An 18,401-nucleotide genomic window follows, 5' to 3' on the forward strand; every position below is an offset into this window, starting at 1 on the left:
AGTCCTGACTTAGCATCAAAACCTGAATTCTACACTACACACATCTGACACACTGAAAACTAAACTTGGTTCAATGACATTCAAGCATTTCCCACACTGATGGCAGGAAGAGCCAACAAAGAATTCAAAAAGAAAACAAAAGAAAGAAGTTTACACTTACATCTGTGCCAGAGACACAGATTTCAACACATTTGTTAAATAAAAGAAAGGAAGGGAGAAAGGGAGAAAGAACGTGTACAGAAACCATAAGCAACAGTGCACCGGGGCTGTGGGGCCTGTGAGCTCCAAGCCGGGCACCCTGTCCCCCGGGGCGAGCTGCCGACTAGGCCCGTCCTCTCTGAGCTCCAGCTCCGCCTTTGCCATGTCACGTCCCAGCCCCTGACCATTTACACCTGTGCGCTTCCGGCAGGACAAGCACCCCAGTGAGCAGAGCATGATGACCCTGCTAATGGCTGGCTGTGGACGTGTGGCCATGCCAGTCTACTTTCCACGTGAAATGTAATTTGGTGTTTACTGAGGACGGGAATAGTGTTCATGACAGGAAGAATGCCACCTCCCAATGAGAGTAACAGGCACAGCACTCTGCAGAGGACCTCTATAGATCATCTTATGAAACACTCTGCCTGCAGAAAAGCAAGGGTATCTTCCCATTTACAGTTTGCATTTGAGACCCATTAAAGCTATATAACTTACTTGCTATCACAGATGAGATAAAATATTTCATTGAAATTAATGGTTATTCCTCTTGATAAAACTATAATCACCAAAAGTTGTGAATGGCTAAATCTTCATTTTCTGAATTAGACAGTAGCTTCTTTCCAATTTATTCAGAATGCTGAGGGCTATTAAAAGTAAAATATTTCTAAAGAAATCTAGTTTTATTACTTTCATGCACATAGGAACTGGAAAAAAGCCAGGAAGTTTTTCCATGAAGGACCTCAGTAGTCTGGTTCCAGGAAAGCCCTATAATTGACAGCTATCATTTGATGTGTCTTAGAAAAACTTTTATATGTGAGTTCAAAACCACATTTTTGGGGAAATCACATAAAGTAATTGTAAAAAAACATTGCACATTATGTGCAAAAATTTTTTGCAAATGCCAGTCACAAGTCTAGCAAAAATTTATTTGAAACATCTTACCTTTAGTAGCTTCATGAGACCCTCTAATTGGACCATTAGCTCTCTCCGGCTCTCCTGGAGAGCAGACATTCTCTGCTCCAGCTCATCCTTGCGCTGTCTAAGAAAGAAGCAGTTGTCATCAGAACAACATTCAACTCGCTGAGCTAATTATACTTCCCAATCTTGTGGTGTTAGTGGACCACCTGAAAAGGGACATCTTTGGGTCTTTCGCATGGGTAACAGGCAGGGAATTGCTGTCCAATGAATGGACAATTAAAGCTTGAGGTATATGTTTCTTGTTAGTAAAACAGAATAAAACATACTAAAAAACAGAATAAAACAGAATACAAATCCTGTTGGGTATTTCCCTCTTCTATGCTGAGTAACCCACTTAATGAAATCTTTTCTGAATGCTTTCTGTGTTGTGGGACCTGCACTGTGCCACCAGGTTCCCATGAGCCGAGGAAGAAAAATCAAAGTGTCACTGACAGAGACCAATGCCAAAGACTTCCCAAGCCCAGGACCCTCCTGTGCATCCCACAGAACATGCTGATGGCCCTAGTGTTTGGAAACCAGGTATAGGAAAGTACGTTTTTCATCTCTTCCATTCTTAGTATGCAACATGTAGCCTTTCTGAGGTGAAATACTCATGGGATATAGTTGTCATGGTTAATCTAAATGTTCTGGTTTGGCTTCAGCTCCAGCAGGTGAAGTCAGAATAAAGCAATCCTACACAATTGTTCTAACCAAAAATAATCTACAAGTTTTGTGTGTGTTAGATTTTGTTTTGTTTTGCAGAACTTCTATGAAACTGTCAGCAAGAATGGAAACCACACAGGATGATCTATATCATTTATGTTAACAGTAAGAGGTAGCAAAAATATCTTTAAAAGAGGGGAAAAAATGTAACAGCACAAAAAATATTAATGGTTCACATTTCTGAAGTATATTTTTCAAATCAATTCCAAATCTCTGATTTCATGACCATTATTGAACAATGTATTTTTTCCTTGCCCCAAAGGCTTCTGCCTGAGTTTGAAATGCTGGATATGAGTGTTGGTGTGTGAATGGGTGTGAGTGGAGGGTCTCAATGGCACAGGCAGAACTAAGTGGAGCTACGGTGGGGTTCTGAAATGGAAGGCTGACGATATAGAAATGTCTCACACTGAGCTGGGTCAGTGACTCATGCAATTGAGGGGTATTTTGTGGGGTAAAGGTTGCAGACATAAATGAGAGGTTTCAAATTTGCTTTCTCCATAGTGAGTTATGGATTTAAAATTTATAAACATATCTCAACTCCGTTTGAATATATTTGTATTTTTGGTTTTTGCTGCTTCCAAGGCTTACTCCTGAGCAACCAATCCTTCAATCCCCTTTATAATTGCCTCTGATCTGAATCTTGAGGACAAGTAGCATCATAATTTTATGGACTTTCATGGTGTCTTAATTCAGTCTTCCTGAGCTGCAGAATTCTGATTCTGAAAGTCTTGACCATTCAAAAATACTCCCCACTGGCATGTCCACTAGTGGTTCTGATGCTGTGGACATGTGTCCATGAACATCCACAGGATGCTTAAAGGGAAAGTAAGGTTTCTGATCTCTCTTCTAGGTCCTGCTCTGTAACTTTTGGCCCTAGGAGCACTTTGGGAAGAAGGCGGAAGTAAAATTCTAATATTGGAGGGGAGAAGTACAGAGAGCCATCTAAAAATTATCAGAAAAAGTTAACTAGTATTAATTTAGAATTAATCAACATCAACAAAACCTTATTTGTAAATTTATTTTACAGTAGTAATCTTTCAATACATGACATTCACTCGTTTCATGCATTTGATGGAATTAACTTAAAAAAAAACCCATTCACTTAATAATGTCTTTGTTTAACCTTCTCTACACTGGGTATTGCCAAATGCAGTTCTGATAACAAATCTGTGGTGTAGCCACCACTGTCCCAAAGAGGAATGAGAAAACACTGCCTAATAGTGATGTTACATTCACAGAGCTAAATATATTCCTCTAAAGGAATGCCTTTTATTCTGAAAGCCTGTCAGATTATTTCTAATTTTGCATGTGTGTTAAAACCTACTTTCTTTTAGGATAGCACTGGGACAGTAGGCAAAATTTTAATATAAATTGTAAATTAGATCACAATAAACATCAATATTAATTTTCCTGAGTTTGATAATAATGCCATGGTTATCTAAGAAAATACCTTTTTCTCTTAGAAAATGCACACATAAATACTTAGGGATAAAGTGTTATGATCTGCAACTTCCTCTCAAATGGCTAATCAAAACTGTGTATGTTTTCTATCCATAAACAAATATAGGGAGCTGGAGGTCTGGCAACTGTCTGCAGTTTCCAGGTGGTGAGGCCCCGAAGGAAATCCACTGTGATGTTCTTACAACTCTTCTGTAGGCTTAAATTTTTTTCAAAATAAAAAGTAAAAAAAGTAGAATATCATATATGAAACTATTGTGATAACAGATGGTGGTTTTTAAAAAAGTCATTGTATTTTAAAACAAGATGTATTTGATTTTATGTTGTTTCCCAAAAATAATAAAAAAAATTAAACTAGTTTGTGAAATTCAAGTGTGGGAACTGCAGACTTGTACCAGAGATTACAATTCCATTTAATTGGTAAAACAACAACAAAAAAAGGTCACTGTACATTAACAAGTTTTCTCAAGTAATAATGTCATATATACTGAAAAGAATGTAACATTTTGGTTAGTGAGTACGATGTTTATTTTTTAGGCAAGGGATGAACATGAAAAATTATACTTGTTTTTCTCCAGATTTGTGAAGTTGCTTCACAGTGCCAGTAACTGTTCTCCTCACTAGAGAAGGTTTGCAAACACAGCTCTTCAGCTGTCTTGTAGTGATTTTTGAAATTTATCTACTCATTCCACAAACAGTCATTCAGCACTTTTGTTCTAAGACACTGTGAATAAAATGGGTTGAATATAGTTTTTGTGCTACTGGGAGAGAGAATGAGTTCAGAACAATGATGGTGAGTGTGTAATATAAGTCCAAGCGAGCTGCTCCGGGTGCCATCACCGAGGAGGAGATGCCAGTTCCTCGTGGGGTGGAGATGCAGGAAGGGCTCACAGACCCTGTGGCAACAGGTCCTGCAACCAGTGCGGGGAGGGACCGTAGGGAATGTTCCAGACCTTTCTCTGCCTCATCTGTGCCTCCTGGTGGCCTGTATTCTTGAACCTATTAGTGGAGCTTGACACTGGAGGAAGATCTCAGGCTCACAGGAGGCCAGTTGATCTGATATGCTCACCCACTGTGCTAGCTTGAAGCGAACTGCCCTCCGCCAAGGGCTTCCTGTTGCAAGACAAACAACCTTGCCCTCAGGATGGTCCGCACAGCAGCCACAGGGCCATGTCCACCCCTCCCGACATCTCCAACTCCACCTTCACTGCGCACGGCCTTGGTCACTGTGCTCCAGGTGGACAGGCCTCACAGGTCCATGGAAGTGTACTAGATTCGCTCGCCCCATGTGTCCTCCCTGCAGGAGACTGTTATTCAGCAGTCCCAGCCCCTCCCTGTGCATCCATCTTTCATACTCAACGCACTTCCTCAGTGCAGCCTGTTCAGACTGTAGGGAAGGACAGGTTTGGTGACTATGACTTTTTTAAAAGGAAGATTCCTTATAGTGCTCATCAGCTTATGCTTATATATTTTCTTGTGTGATTATTATTTAGCACAAATTCTGTGAGACTAGGGACAGAATGTTCTTCAGCTCCCTCCTGGGTACAGCCCTTTAGAACTGTTTGTTGAGGGAACTGAATGAACAGTAAAATGAGGAAAGATGAGGAAAGGTAAGTCTGATGATAGCATAGATGGGCCAGAGGTGGGGAATCAGTGAGTGTTCCCTGAGCTAGCTAGTCTAAGAGGGAGGTAATTAGACCCCAGAAAAGGCAATGGAATGACCTGTGCTACTCATGGTGTGGGACCTCAGGCAGTTTTTTAACTTCTGGGATCTCAGTTGCCGTGTCTACAGAAAACGTGTAAGAACAGTGTCCATCTCCCTGGTCTGTGGCAGCAGTCACACAGGCCAGTGAACGTACAGCTAAGTGCATAGGAGTGTCAGTCCGCAGAAACGCTATCCCACAACCCTACTTGGTTGCCGGGTCCGGTGGCCAACCTGGCTTTCAGCTTTCCTGTGGCTAAAGTAAAAAGGGGATACGATCACTGAGAAAGGTCAGGGATGAAAATAAACTAGGCATCCATGGGAAGCACAGCTCTGCTCCTTCCCCCACCCATTCCCCAGCTGGAAGAACATTGTCCTGTTGGGTTCTCAGAAGGAGCCTGCAGAGGATGCAATGGATGAAGACCTCCATCAAAGCATAGTGGTTGTTCCACACCACCACCCCAGAGGCCGAAGTGCCTGTGCAAGAGGCCATTGCTGGGGGGGCTCCTGGAGGGTCTGAGATGACCAACGGTAAAGCTCGGTTCATGGAGAGCAGGGTTTCCTCACCTGGGATGTCAGGGAATCTTGACACCAATGAGTGTATAAGTATCTAGAGAAGCCTCCAAGGGAGGGTATTTTTTCTTTCTTCCAGGAAGAGAACATGTGTGGAATACGGAGGTGAATCAGCTGGCACTGAGGTGTCCTGGGCCTTGGCCTCGGGGTGGCGGTGGGGCGGCGGGGGCGGGCGTCAGCTGACAGTGAGAGCTGCAGGGACAGAAGGTCCGTGCAGAGCCTGCCCCTCAGTGTACTGTGGGGTTGGCCAGGAGGATGGTCAGCATCGTCAGTGCATCCCAAGATGGGGGGATGAGGCGAAAAAACATCGGGGGAAAGCAGCCCTGCGACCCAGGCCCACCAGGCCGCCCCCCAGGCCGGGACACCCCAGGGGGACCTAACACTGCCGAGAGCAAATACCGACTGGTAGGAGCGGAGAAAGATGCTCGCAGGCTACACCTAGTCATGGCCCTCCCGCGGAGAGGGCCCGCCTGTGGGAAGGGAGGGCAGGGGCGGGGGGCCTGGGGTGCGATGGCTGCTCTATTTCCACGTGTTTTGTTAAGGTGTATTTCTCTGTACATTAGGCTTCACTTTCAACTTGAGAGCTTGGAGGCTGACGTGATCCTCGCAGACAAAAGATTCTTTCAAGTAGGCATTTATTTTTATATGGCTTTAGGGAGGAGGATGGGAAATATTACTTCCTCCTGCTTGTTTTCATCCTTTCAGGGTGATGGACGGTAAAGGGTTTCTAATTCATCTCTCTGAAGGTAGGACCAGAGATCACATAGGTTGAAAAGGAAGAATTTCTCTTTCTTTCACTACATTATTCAAAGCTATGACGTGATCCCTTCACCTCGGGGAGCCTCCACGAGTTGCAGGTCCCATAGATCTCCTCTTAGCCTTCGGGGACCCGACCCTCCGGCCACGTGAATTAGCCTGGGGAGAAGCAGTCTAGTCCCAGCTGAGAGCAGGGAGGGCCTGAGGCCTGGGCCACGTGTGCACAAACGTTGACATGTCACAAGGGCAGGACCGGGAAAGAACCCCCAGAAACACCATGGCTGCAGTCAGTGGTGATGTGGTGATGTACAGCACAGCCACATAGAACCCGCTTAACTTAGTCGCCTTGCACGGAAGAGGTGAGTGGCCCTCTAATTCTGACAGTCTCTGAGAAGAGGATCTACACTTCCTGTGAACAGGATGGATGGCTCGGAGTGGGGCACACTTGGGATGCACGGGCTCGCAAACCAAGCCGTGGAAAGCTCGTCACACGTGGTGACTAAGAGCGCCTGTGGACCGCGGCATCTCTACGGGGGGGGGTGTCTCTGGAGTCACGTGTGTGCTGTGTGCCGCACAGGCAGGCCCGGGCTCGTGCCGCATCACACGCCTGGCGCTGAGCCCGTCTGAGGTGAAGCCTGCAGCATGCCCTCCTCTCATGCAAGGGCCGGCGCGGTCCGTCCTACATGCCCCGCCCTCCTGCCGCGGAGATGGGCGTGAAGCTCAGGGGGTGAAGCAGATGAAGTTGACGGTTCCCAGCTCAAACATTTTATGCCAGAGTAGGGGCAGCAGGTACTCTCATTCATTTGCAGAGCAAGAAGGCACAAAATCTGTTTTTAAAATCTGTATGTAAGGCTATTAGGGACCAAGGTTTAGAGAAAATCAGACCCCCTTTTATGGGTTACAGGTGAATTTCCAAATGTGATGTTTATTTAGCTGTTCATGTGTGTGTTTGATCACTTGCATCATAAACACCTTGTCAATAGTGCACATAGCTAAAAAGAAATGAATTTAGGTTTTTCCCAGTGAGACATTTTGTTTCTGATCTAAAGAACACCGTTTCCTCTTCTCTGTCACAGGAAAACTGTTAACACCTTCTCCCCAGGCCCCAAGCCACAGCATTTAGGTGTGTGCTACCGCAAAGAAAGCAGATGCCAGCAGCCCTGGGGCTGCATGCCAGTCAGCTGTGTCGGAGCCCCAGATGCTAGCACCCCCGGGGCCTGGACCCCTCGTACCTGAGGAGCCGGAGCTCGGCTAGCAGCGTGGGGTTCTGCTGGGCCCTCTCTGGAGTGGCCTGGGAAGCCTGCTCATGCTCAAGCCTCAGCCTCTGGATCTCCTGCAAGATTTCTCTGGGGACAGAGGAGGAAGGTAAGAAACGTCAGTTAACATCCGGGATACTAGCCTCTGAGTGCACCAGAGCCCTGGAGCCAAAAAGGGCGGCCTGCGTTTGGGAGCAGAGTCAGCCTCACCGAGCAGCATGTCCACATGTGTCCACACGTGTCCACGCTGCTGGCTGCAGCTTGCTGGGTGCCACGGGAGAAAGACGACTGACTTTGCCTCCAGTACATCCAGACGGCAGAGGCTCCGTGGGACCTGCTCTGCAAGTGCTCGCCAGGCCCTGACTACCTCCCTCAGAGGAACGTCAGCCGTGGCCCTGCGTTCAGCCGCGGAAGCGCCCAGGCCGCTCAGGAGACAGCACGTGCCTTCCGTCACCCCTGGTCACAGCCTGACGCCACGAGAGCGCCTGTAGCTCAAAGGAAGGGGTGCTTGGGGGGAAACCAGCGACAAACAGCACTCACCCCTCAGAGCCAAACACCCCGTTCGCACCAGGAGAGAACTGCCCTCCCTGCATCTGTCCGAGGGGCCCCCAGGTAGGCAAAACTCTCCTCTTGACATTTTCAGCCTTAGCGATGGCCTCAGGGAGGGCAATCTGGGGCGGAACTGCTCTAAAAAGGGCTCACTTGTAGCGAGTCTGAGACGCAGGAGCGCGACCTCCGTGTGGGGACGTGGTGCGGCCGGAGCTGCCGCTGCGGAGGCGGCGTGAGGCAAGCCCGGAAGCGCAGACGGCGCACGCACACCGGGTGAGTCATCACCACGGGACCGGGAGCCGTTAGGCAAGGTCACAGTCGGTCTTCCTGGACCTAGCGAAGTGCTCCGGAGACATAGGAACAGCGCAGTAAGAGCGGAAGGGGCACCTGGTGAGCGTGGGGTCGGCTTCCCACTCGAAGGCTGACTGACAACTGCCTGCTCCCCTGCCCAGGACCCCGACGCTGATGGCCATCACTGCCCTGTCGGGGGTGGTGGGACGGCTGGACTGTAATTCACGGCTTTCAACCTTTTTTGTCCCCAGTTTTTCCACACTGAAAACCTTTCTTTAAAGACTCTCCTGTGGAAGCCCAATACATCCAACTGTCGAGACGGGGCCACTCTGGGAAGGGCAGGGGGCCCCGTGCTGCCATCCCACCCCTTTCAGGCGCCTCTCCAGCCCAGGGCCGCCCTGTGCCCAGCCGGGACAGCGGTGAGCCTCGAACCACTTCCAGGCCAGCCTCCTGGCTCTCCTTGTTCAAGCACAGAGCCCTGGGCCCTGGAAGGAGAAGGGGCGGCCCTGACAAGGAGCAGCCTGCCAAGGTGCACGGTGGGCGCTGAGTGCCCGCTCCCCACCAGGGCCCACGCTGCCTTTGCAAGCCCGTTTGGTCCCCCAACGGTGGGGTATACAATGCCCATCTGCGTCATGAGTGAAGACACTGACTCACAGACCAGTGAAAGGCCTTTCCAGGACTGCGCTCACCCACAGGCAGGCAGTAGAGGTGATGGGGATCCAGGGGTTAGTTCAAAGCCACGGATACCAGACAGTCTCCAGTATGTGGTCTGATGGGTCCAGCTTGGTAGGCTGTGATCTCTGCAGTTAACCTGAAGACTCCTAATCCCGGTCTAACCCTAGCTAGCTCCCGTGAGTGTGCTGGGAGGAAGCACCGTCCTCCCAGGATCCTTGCTGAAATGCCACAGGTACATGGGGTGCAGCAGTGAACTACCCCGCCCCACAGCTCAGAGGTCCCATCACTGGGGTGTCACCTTGGAGACCCTGGGGTGAGTTCTGGGGTGCAGACAGTGACCTGGATAAGCTTCAGGGACGTGGGTCTGGGATCTGCGGACCAGAGGCTGCTGTCACACAGTGATGGCTTCAGATGGACGAGGTGCTTTTCGGGCATGGGGTAGGGCCGTGAAAGGAGGTAGGGACAAGGGAAATTCTCCTTTTTGCCTTCTCTTCTCACTCCCATTTCTTTATTCTCTCTGGACCTAAAAACATGCCGTCAGAGAGCAGAGCCCACCAGTGGGCTAGCAACCAGCACTGGGGGGTCCCCGTGGCACAGCCAGGCCACTGGGCGGGGAAATAGTTGGCTTGAACAACTGGGTGATGGTGGTGTCAGATGCCTCTCTGAGCCTGGGGTCCTCACAGGGAACCCACCTGGACAGCCTCCTAAGTGCCTCTGCGTGGCAGAGATCCTCCCCTCCTAGTGCTTGGGAGGGCCCAGCACCAGCAGAAACTAGTGTCAGGAAAAGGGAGAGGAGACTGTGTAGATGTAGAATGATGACTGCATCGGCATCTCTGAGCTCTAAATATGTTTTCTCATAAAGCTTCTGAATATCTAAAAAATTGGAATACCAGCCTCTCAGGAGCCAGCATCACTGACTCTAGATGCCCCTTAAATGTCATACAGGGTGACACACCTGGATATTTTAAAGCATGACTAGGGGTTATCAGTAAAGGCACACTTTGATCGGAAAAGCCAGTATGCCTAAAGATTTACCTGTTCTTGTTTTCTAGTTCTGCAATCAGCTGCCTCTGCTGCTTATTTGCATCAATGGTGAAGGCGATGTCCGGAACACTTCTCTGCTGAGCTGGCTGCTGTAAAATACGTGGTTTATGTTATTTAACAATGGGGAATGGGAACCCACATGGTTGAGAAGACAGGAATCATGAATATGCAGACAAGAAGGAAGAAACTGTCTATCAGAACAAAAAAGCCAACACATAAAATCAAATTGCCATTCCTTTGCTAAGGACCAACTTTTTTGTGGATCTGGAGCACATCCCTGCAATGGAGCAGGCAGAATTCTCTAGCAGGTAAACACACAGAGCACAGGAGGAAGAGTTTCTTAGCTTTCTGACTTAACTTTGGGGAGCTATTTCATTCTTGCCATGTTGTCCCCACTGCAACTGTCCTCTCGATACAGGTGGGCATAAAAATACTTTACTGTTTATAAAGCACTTTCTGCAGAATCGCTGTTCAATCACTGTGATACACAAACATTTCCTAGTTTTCAAGTCAGAGTTGATATGACTTCTTCTTTTGCTCAACATGCATTTAGCATTTCACTATTCATACACATAATTTTATAATATAATTCCTCCTTATATATGAATATGATATACATATATACTTCTTCTATATTCATACCACCAGCTCAGAATTTCTAGTCATGCAACCTAGTCCAGCTTTAACAACTGGTGTATACACAGCCATGGTTCTCTCCATTCTCACATAATTATATTTGTGTATGTGTGTGTGTGTGTGTGTGTACACAAATTAACTCTTAATGAGTTATATATATGTATATATACAAAATAACCCTTGGCTAAATGCACATATATGTATATGGTGAAGGTAATGTTAATACAGTACATATGTATTTATCATACATGCATATATGTGCATTTAGTCAAGCAGTAATTTGTCACTGTTTTACAAACACAAGGTCATATTATGTATACTTCTCTGTGCCTTGCTTTCTTTGTCCTACAATACATGGTAGAAATTCCTCAATGTTAATATTTATTGTTTTTAAAACAAATTTTTAAAAATCACAACTAATCTCTCTACAAAAGAATACCAAACTTGAAAAAATGATTGTCTAAGGCCAAAGATATGAAAACTCAGCCTGCTCTTTAATTAATATTTCTTTGAACAAAGAAATGATTTGTGGTGCTAATGAATAATTTGGAGGTCCTATGTTTTATATTCTAGATAGCTTTCCACTGCTACATAGGGCATGTGGCAACTTTGACCTGTGATTCAGGTTTTTCTTTCTGACATCATTATATAACTATTGTCTTTCTTGTGCATGTTTCACGTGCTGTTGACAGTAGAGACTTATCTGAGTCCGCTGTGGCCTGGAGTCATCGCCTTGCTCTTTATATCACAGGGTCAGGAACCACCCAGAGGAATCAGATATTGGGCTGGCTCAGCAATGTGGTGGCAGAGTGTCTCAGGCTATGATCTGTCCATATTAACATGAGAACTGAGCAGTGAAAAAGGAAGTAGTGGAAGGCCAGGCCATTCCTGGGTCTTACAGGCCACACAGTGAAATGCTCCAGCTCTGCTGGTGTAACGCCAGCTGCAGGATAACCACGAACATGACATCTTCTCACTCAGAAGACTTACCGAGGAGGAGGACTCCGCTGCCAGTCTTGCTGCGTACCTGGCGATCAGCCTGTGCTCTTCATCGAGCATGCTGTTGGGAGCAGAGCAAGGAGATGGTCAGGCAGGGAGAAAGACCAGTGTGTCCACAGCACCACTGGGGCTTTGCTTTTTCAGTTTTTCAGTGCAAAGATTTCATAGCTATACAAAACCGTTAGGTTAATGATATCAGACCTGGACTCACGACATGATCTGATAGTGGCTGGGAAGGTCATTAACACATCCTCTGTTCAGTCAATTCAGCTGTCTCACTAAGAAAGCTCCAAAGAGGAGTGACTTTTCAGGTAATATTTCTGATAAAAGAATATTTTCTTTTTAATTTTTTATTGACTTTAACATTTTTGCTTATTACACAAATAATATATGTCCAAAATAGACATGTCAGAAAATATGGACTCAAAGTGGGAAAAAAAACCTGTGGTCCATCTGCAGTGACCCCCACCTGCTGGCAGACACAGATGTGCGTGATCCTCTCCCTTGAGTAAGGGCAGAACCTACTGACTTGCTTCCAACGCACAGAATGGGCAGAGGTAGGCAGAAGTGACCAAATGCCGCCTCCATGTGAAGTCACACGGGACCGCAGCCTCCACCTTAGGGAGCTTCCTCCTGAGCGCTTCCAGATTGCCTTCTCTGCGGGAAGTCAGCTGTCTGGTCACGAGGCCGCCTGTGGAAAGGCCCCAGGAGGAGGAACTGCAGGCCTGGGGTGAAGCCCTGGGGACAGCCTTCAGATGGGGCCACAGCCCAGCTGATAGCTTGACTCCAGCCTCGTGGATGTCCCTGAGCCACAGGCTCCTAGCGAAGCTAAACCTGGTGCCTGACCTCCCGTGGGACAATGAGTGCTTATTGTTGAAGCTGCTAAGTGTCTGGGTAATCCTTACATCGCAATAGACGACCAACAGGATTCCCGTTGGTCATACTACTACCCAGTACCTTGACATTTTATATTTACTTCCAGAAATGTGGATTTTAACAGTTGTTTGTAATGATATTAATGGGAACTGTACAGTGTGCCTCCTATAAATTTCTATAAATTGTTCATACTACAATAAAGATGATCAGAGTTCCTAAAAAAGTACTGCAAATACAAGCACGATCAACTCTCCCATATTTAAGAAGTTTCTTCACCCAAGATTAAGCTTTGGGTGCCATTAAGAAAAATTCTGTGGAATATATTAGTAACACTAATCTCTTGGTCATAGTTTGGATTATCAATTATTATGGTATCAGGTCAGAAGCAAGACTAGGAACTAGTTCTTCTCATCTTTACATATGCTTATATTCTCCACTGGCTTGTACACTTAAGCCTATTTCTTAAGAAAAAAATATTCAGGACTGTACATTAAAAACAACACATTTTTGTACTAATATTAAGATTATAAGAACTATCCATTGCAAAGACTTTTATCCATATAAAGTAACATCCATTTACATTATTTATAAGCACAATTACATATGAAGTAAACATTCAACATAGTCTTTTAACCTTTGTTCTGAAGTGAGAAGATGAGTGAAAATCATGGGCTTTCAGAATATTAGCTATGCCACTTCCAAATAGCTCTTCCCTGGCTGGCTGAATCCACTATGCAGCATTTTTTCCTGTCTCACTACCTCTACTCTAGTTTATACTCCTCACATATGTAAACTGTACATGTAAATGTTCACATGCTAAACCATGCATGCACCCCATTAATGTCCAAACACCTCCATTCTAGGTTTAACCCTTTCTTCTGGGACATGGTAACTATCCAGAATATTCCCGAATTTTTCCATTTACCAAGTCTTCTTTTTCCTTCTGACCAAGTGAGATAATGCATGTAAAATGCATCAAGATAGTATGATGCCTAGAACACATTAAATGCCCTAAAATGTTAATACAGTGTTATTGCTTAGCTTAAGTAACCTGTTCAGATTCATTAATAATTCTTGTCTCCTTCAAAATCCAACACCTACCAGAGCTTCTCAAACTTTAGTGTGCATACGTATCACTTAGGGATTGTGTGAAAATGCAGCTTCTGATTCTGTAGTGGGAGTTAGGGTTAGCGGGGGATGGGACTTGAGAATCTGCACTTCTAACAAGCATTCAATATATGTTGATACTGCTGGTCCTTGCTACTCAAATACAACACTTTTGAGTAGCAAGGACTTGGCAGGGCTTGAAAATATAATGAAAAATTTAAACATGAGATGAATCCCAGATGTAAAACATACAAAGGATATGATTTTACATGAGTATTTAAGTGAAATCCATGTAGTATGTATGGTATTTCATAAATATTCCCTAAAACAGAAAGTTCTAGGATTCCAGGCTAACATATACATAGCACCAAGCCCTGAGGACTGAGATTTCAAACAGCGTACAATTGGAGTAAGAGGACAGTTCTAATAGCAACAGGAATTGGTACTGGAAAATGGTGCCTTGAAGCCAGACGTTTGTCCTTGTAATGCAATGTCTGCGCTCTGCAGTGGTTAAAAATAGTAACTAAATTTCTTGTTATAGCTCTAAAAAGGAGAATGTCTTTGCTTTAAAAGTAAAACTACTCCACGGAGGAACAGCTGATCTTGATTTTATCACTTCTGGCTGGTGTATTAGAGACTGTATACCTAATTCAACAGTTTGTACAGACACAGTGCCACTGCTCCAAGCCAAGACAATCTGTTTGCCTGCCTCAAAGTGACTTTGTCAAAAACATTTGCGAGTATTCTGATAAATAAACAATGAAAAAAACCTTGATAAAAAAATCCTCATGATAAAATGACCAGCCAGTATAAGTAGGATGAAGGTACATAAAAGGAGTCCTGGAAATGTAAGCAGTGAAGTTACGGGAGTCTTTCTGGTAAGCTGTAACTCATGTCCACACCTTTCCCCCACCAGCCAAGTGAATGGGGGCAGGGGGTATATTAGCTCATCCTGCATATGTATGATTTATGAGCTCACATGTGCCATTTCAGTATGTTCAAATTGTACCAGGGTGAATGAAGCATTCTTCTGATAAATTTCATTATTTCAAGACTTCAATTACAAATAGTTGAAAATGAATGGCCCATAATCCCTAAATCATTACAGAAATACCAATGCTAAACACTTTCTCTACCCTTGGCTATTAATTTCTAGAAATTAAAATCAACAATCTTGCCACCAGACCACGATGAGTAAAAAAGCAGCTGTGTTGTAGATGGCTCCCGAGTGGGGACATCTATCATTCCGAAAGCTCTCCTCTTTCTACCTTAAGTATGTGGCCAGACTCTGTGGCTAGCGATTTCAAATGACATTCTAGGAAACTCAGGTGGCCCAAGCTAAGCAGGGCTTGCTGACTTGTGACCTAGCAAACACTTCTGGGACTCAGTTTGGCCACATTTCTTTGGTTTCTCAGCAGGCCTGTTCTGACTTCCAGGGTGGGAAGTCAGCCAAATAATAATGTGGTCCAAAGGACACCAGAAATAATTCCATGTTTTCTCTTAATATTTCTTCCATTGGTCTGAATGGTGACAGAATTTAATTGGTTAAGACCTTAAGGTCTTAGGTCATTAGGCTTCATGTACTACTCTATTAAAATGCAAATAGCTAACAGGAGGAATACCGCCTGGGAAGGCATTACTAGCTAGCACTGAAGTGGACGTCCCTTTATCAGGTTACTTTCTCTTTTGCAGTTGGTTGAGAGCAAAATGCTATGAGAACAGAGCCCTTTGCAGGCCTTTAGGAATCAGAGAGCAGAAGAGAGCGGGGTGTAAAGGACACAGCGGTTGGGGGCCAGAAGTGGTTTTATGGGACTAAGGAATGAGGAGGGAGATGAACTAACTCTCAAAGCTTCAACAGCTGGCTCCTTAATGACTGGCTTAAAGGTTCAAGACAGGACATCATGAGATGGCAACCTTCCTGGATAAAAATAATAGAAGCTTTCATAATAATGTCTTCTCCATAGAGAAGCCTTCAAATTCCTTTATCGAGCCCCTGACTCTACAGCCATGTTACATAGTCCGCCAAGGCCCAGCATTCCACCTCCTGCAAATGCTCCAGTCGCTCCATTTCCTTCTATTCCAACTGTCACTGATATGCTCCAGGCCGCAGATTCCTGATCTGCTGATCCTGAATCAGTGTAAAGCCCTCTCCCCAGGCTGCCTTGATGGTAGACTTGTTTCCCCTCCTATTCATTCTCTATCCTCTGTAGTCAGTGATCCTTTAAAAATGAGGTTGGCTGTCACATTCCTCTGCACAAAATTTTTCAGCAGGTTCTCATTTTTCCACCTCTTACATAAGACTTCCCATGTCCTGCACAATCTAGCTTCATCCTCTCGCCCTATTACTCTTGCAGCCTCACGGCAGTTAAGTTCCTCAAGTAAACCACAGGCTTTGCCTCCTGCACCCGCCAACATCTGTCCCACAGGGCTCCGCACTGCATGGCCTGGCGTTTTAACTGCCTTTACCTTTGTCTTTGTCCTTCACTAAATTGTAACTTCTTTGAGGGCAGATTGGTTCAATCTTTTCATCATTAGATCTTAAGTGTTTAGCACAGTGCTTGGAACACAGCGGGAACTACCTAAGAATTAGTTGGCTGAAAGAATGAATAATGGTAATAAAGGTCAGCTCTCTTAGGCTTGCAATGTCTTGGCCTTTGACCTACAAGTTCTATACCCTTCTTGGCTCTGCATGAATCCTCAACACTTCAGAAAATCAGAAGGATACAGAAAACATACTGTACTTTAACACTAGTCATGCCACCTAAAATTGAAACGTGAATTATTCACATCTGGTAGATTTAAAATCAAGACATCTCTATTGCTGCATACAGATTCCCAATCTGCTTGACATAGGTGCTAAATTTCATAGAAATGCCATCATACGCACTCACATTTATCACCATCAGATCCTTCCCACCTCCAGTCACAACAAACTCTCTTCTGGTTCTCGTTTTGTTGTCGTTTTAAAGATCAGGAAAGCAGATGTCCTCTGAAAGCTCCCTGAGAAGAAATGCTGACTCTCAGGAGTGAATAACTGGTGGCGATGCCACAGAAGAGGGTGGACTGGACCATTTCCAGGTTCAGACTCTAGCCTCTCACTTACAGTGTGACTCTGGGCAGTCACTTACCTGCTCTGGGCCTCAGTTTTCCTTTACAGCAGCCAGGACACATGGCTAGACTCTGTGATCGTCTCTCTTTACTCTCACCTCTGAGAAGTGGGTGACGTTGTCTTGGTCTGACCATGTTTTGCACCATCACCTCCTTAACTATAAATTAGCTTTTTGCTCAAGACAATGTGATTGGTTACTGGCTAGTTTTTTAGGTTATACCAAAACGAAGACAGTTCACTTGCATCAGTAATTTCATAGAAGCAGTTGGTGTTGGTTACAGTCTGATTTGCTAAACCAAGGAAGAGTTACCGGTGGCACAGCCCCTCTCCTCCCACCCGGCTCCTCTGGGCAAAGCTGCAGGTTGTCTGGAGCTTGTAATCAAAATGTCCCTTTCACACAATTTATCAGGCAACATATGAGACTATATCCCATTCTGAATTCTTTATATTTTAGCACATTGGAAGAAAAACATATTCTGAAGTTCATCTATTCGATGAATGTCCATGAGCTACCAGTTTATTTCTACCATTTTTATAATGCAGAGGTTTTACAAAATGAGATTTTAAAATCTACTTACTATGTGCCTTAAACCCTGTTCAAAATCAAATGAGGAACTCATGCTGAGTCACACCCAGGTGCCCAGTACTGTGCTGGTGATGTACATCAATAAGCTCGTCAGGCTGGGAGTGCCACTCATTTTCCATGGAAACTTAAAATGGACTAGAATCTATAATGAAAATGAAACCATCTTAAAATCAATTTATCATCTAATAGTGCTCAGAAAATCTCTGCGGGCACAATACAGCCAATGGAAATATATGCCTGGTGGTGTGACACTGTCAGGTCTCTATTTCTGGAAATCTAAGGAAACACCTTTCTCAGAAGTCTTACCCCACAACATTGTATGGCACTAAAGGAGTGGGGGTAACAAAGAATCAAAAACTCATCTAAAAAGGACACTTTAAGTGAGTGTACATAACAATTTCTTTTTTCTTTCAAAAGGTTGCAATAAACTTACATTTTTTTCATAATATTTGCTGAAAAGGGGCAACCAAATTTTAGCCTACACATAAGAAGTATTAAAGGCATGCAATTCAGTGGATTCAGTGCTCAAGTGGGCTGTGGACTGAACTGTGTCTCCCCCAAATTCCTGTGTCGAAGCCCCAACCCCCAGAACCTTAGAGTGTGGCCCTATTGGGAGTATAGCCTCCTGAAGAGGTAGTGACAGATCAGTGAGGCCAGAAGCGTGGGGCCTAGCCCAATGGGACTGGCTTCCCAGTAAGAAGAGGAACAGGACTGGGGATGTTTGTGTAGAGAAAGGCAGACACAGCCAGTGGGCAGCATCTGGCCATGGAGAGACCCCGGGGAGTCCAAGCTGTCAACCCCTGGCCTTGGACGTCCAGCCTTCAGAGTCAGAAGAAAACAAACTTCTGCTGTTCCATCCCCACACAGTCTGAGGTTATAGGAACCTTAGCAGACTAATACAAACTG

The 18,401-nt window shown here is 45.3% G+C and overlaps 1 protein-coding gene across 14 annotated transcripts in view; it reads right to left on the reverse strand.

The window, feature by feature from the left end:
- Positions 1 to 18,401, reverse strand: part of DTNA (dystrobrevin alpha) — a 333,077-nt gene that overhangs the window by 22,840 nt on the left and 291,836 nt on the right. For all 14 annotated transcript variants that reach the window (XR_008998277.1, XR_008998276.1, XM_057503964.1 and 11 more), the window contains 4 exons: positions 11,809 to 11,878; positions 10,174 to 10,271; positions 7,600 to 7,713; positions 1,141 to 1,237 (listed from right to left, as the gene is read on the reverse strand). Coding sequence is in view for 12 of the 14 variants with exons in the window: in XM_057503964.1 (XP_057359947.1) it covers positions 1,141 to 1,237; positions 7,600 to 7,713; positions 10,174 to 10,271; positions 11,809 to 11,878 (379 nt within the window). In the remaining 2 variants the exon portion in view is untranslated. The remainder of the gene's footprint in view (positions 1 to 1,140; positions 1,238 to 7,599; positions 7,714 to 10,173; positions 10,272 to 11,808; positions 11,879 to 18,401) is intronic.

The sequence above is a fragment of the Manis pentadactyla genome, chromosome 6 (genome assembly GCF_030020395.1).
Source record: "Manis pentadactyla isolate mManPen7 chromosome 6, mManPen7.hap1, whole genome shotgun sequence".
Lineage (NCBI taxonomy): Eukaryota > Metazoa > Chordata > Mammalia > Pholidota > Manidae > Manis > Manis pentadactyla.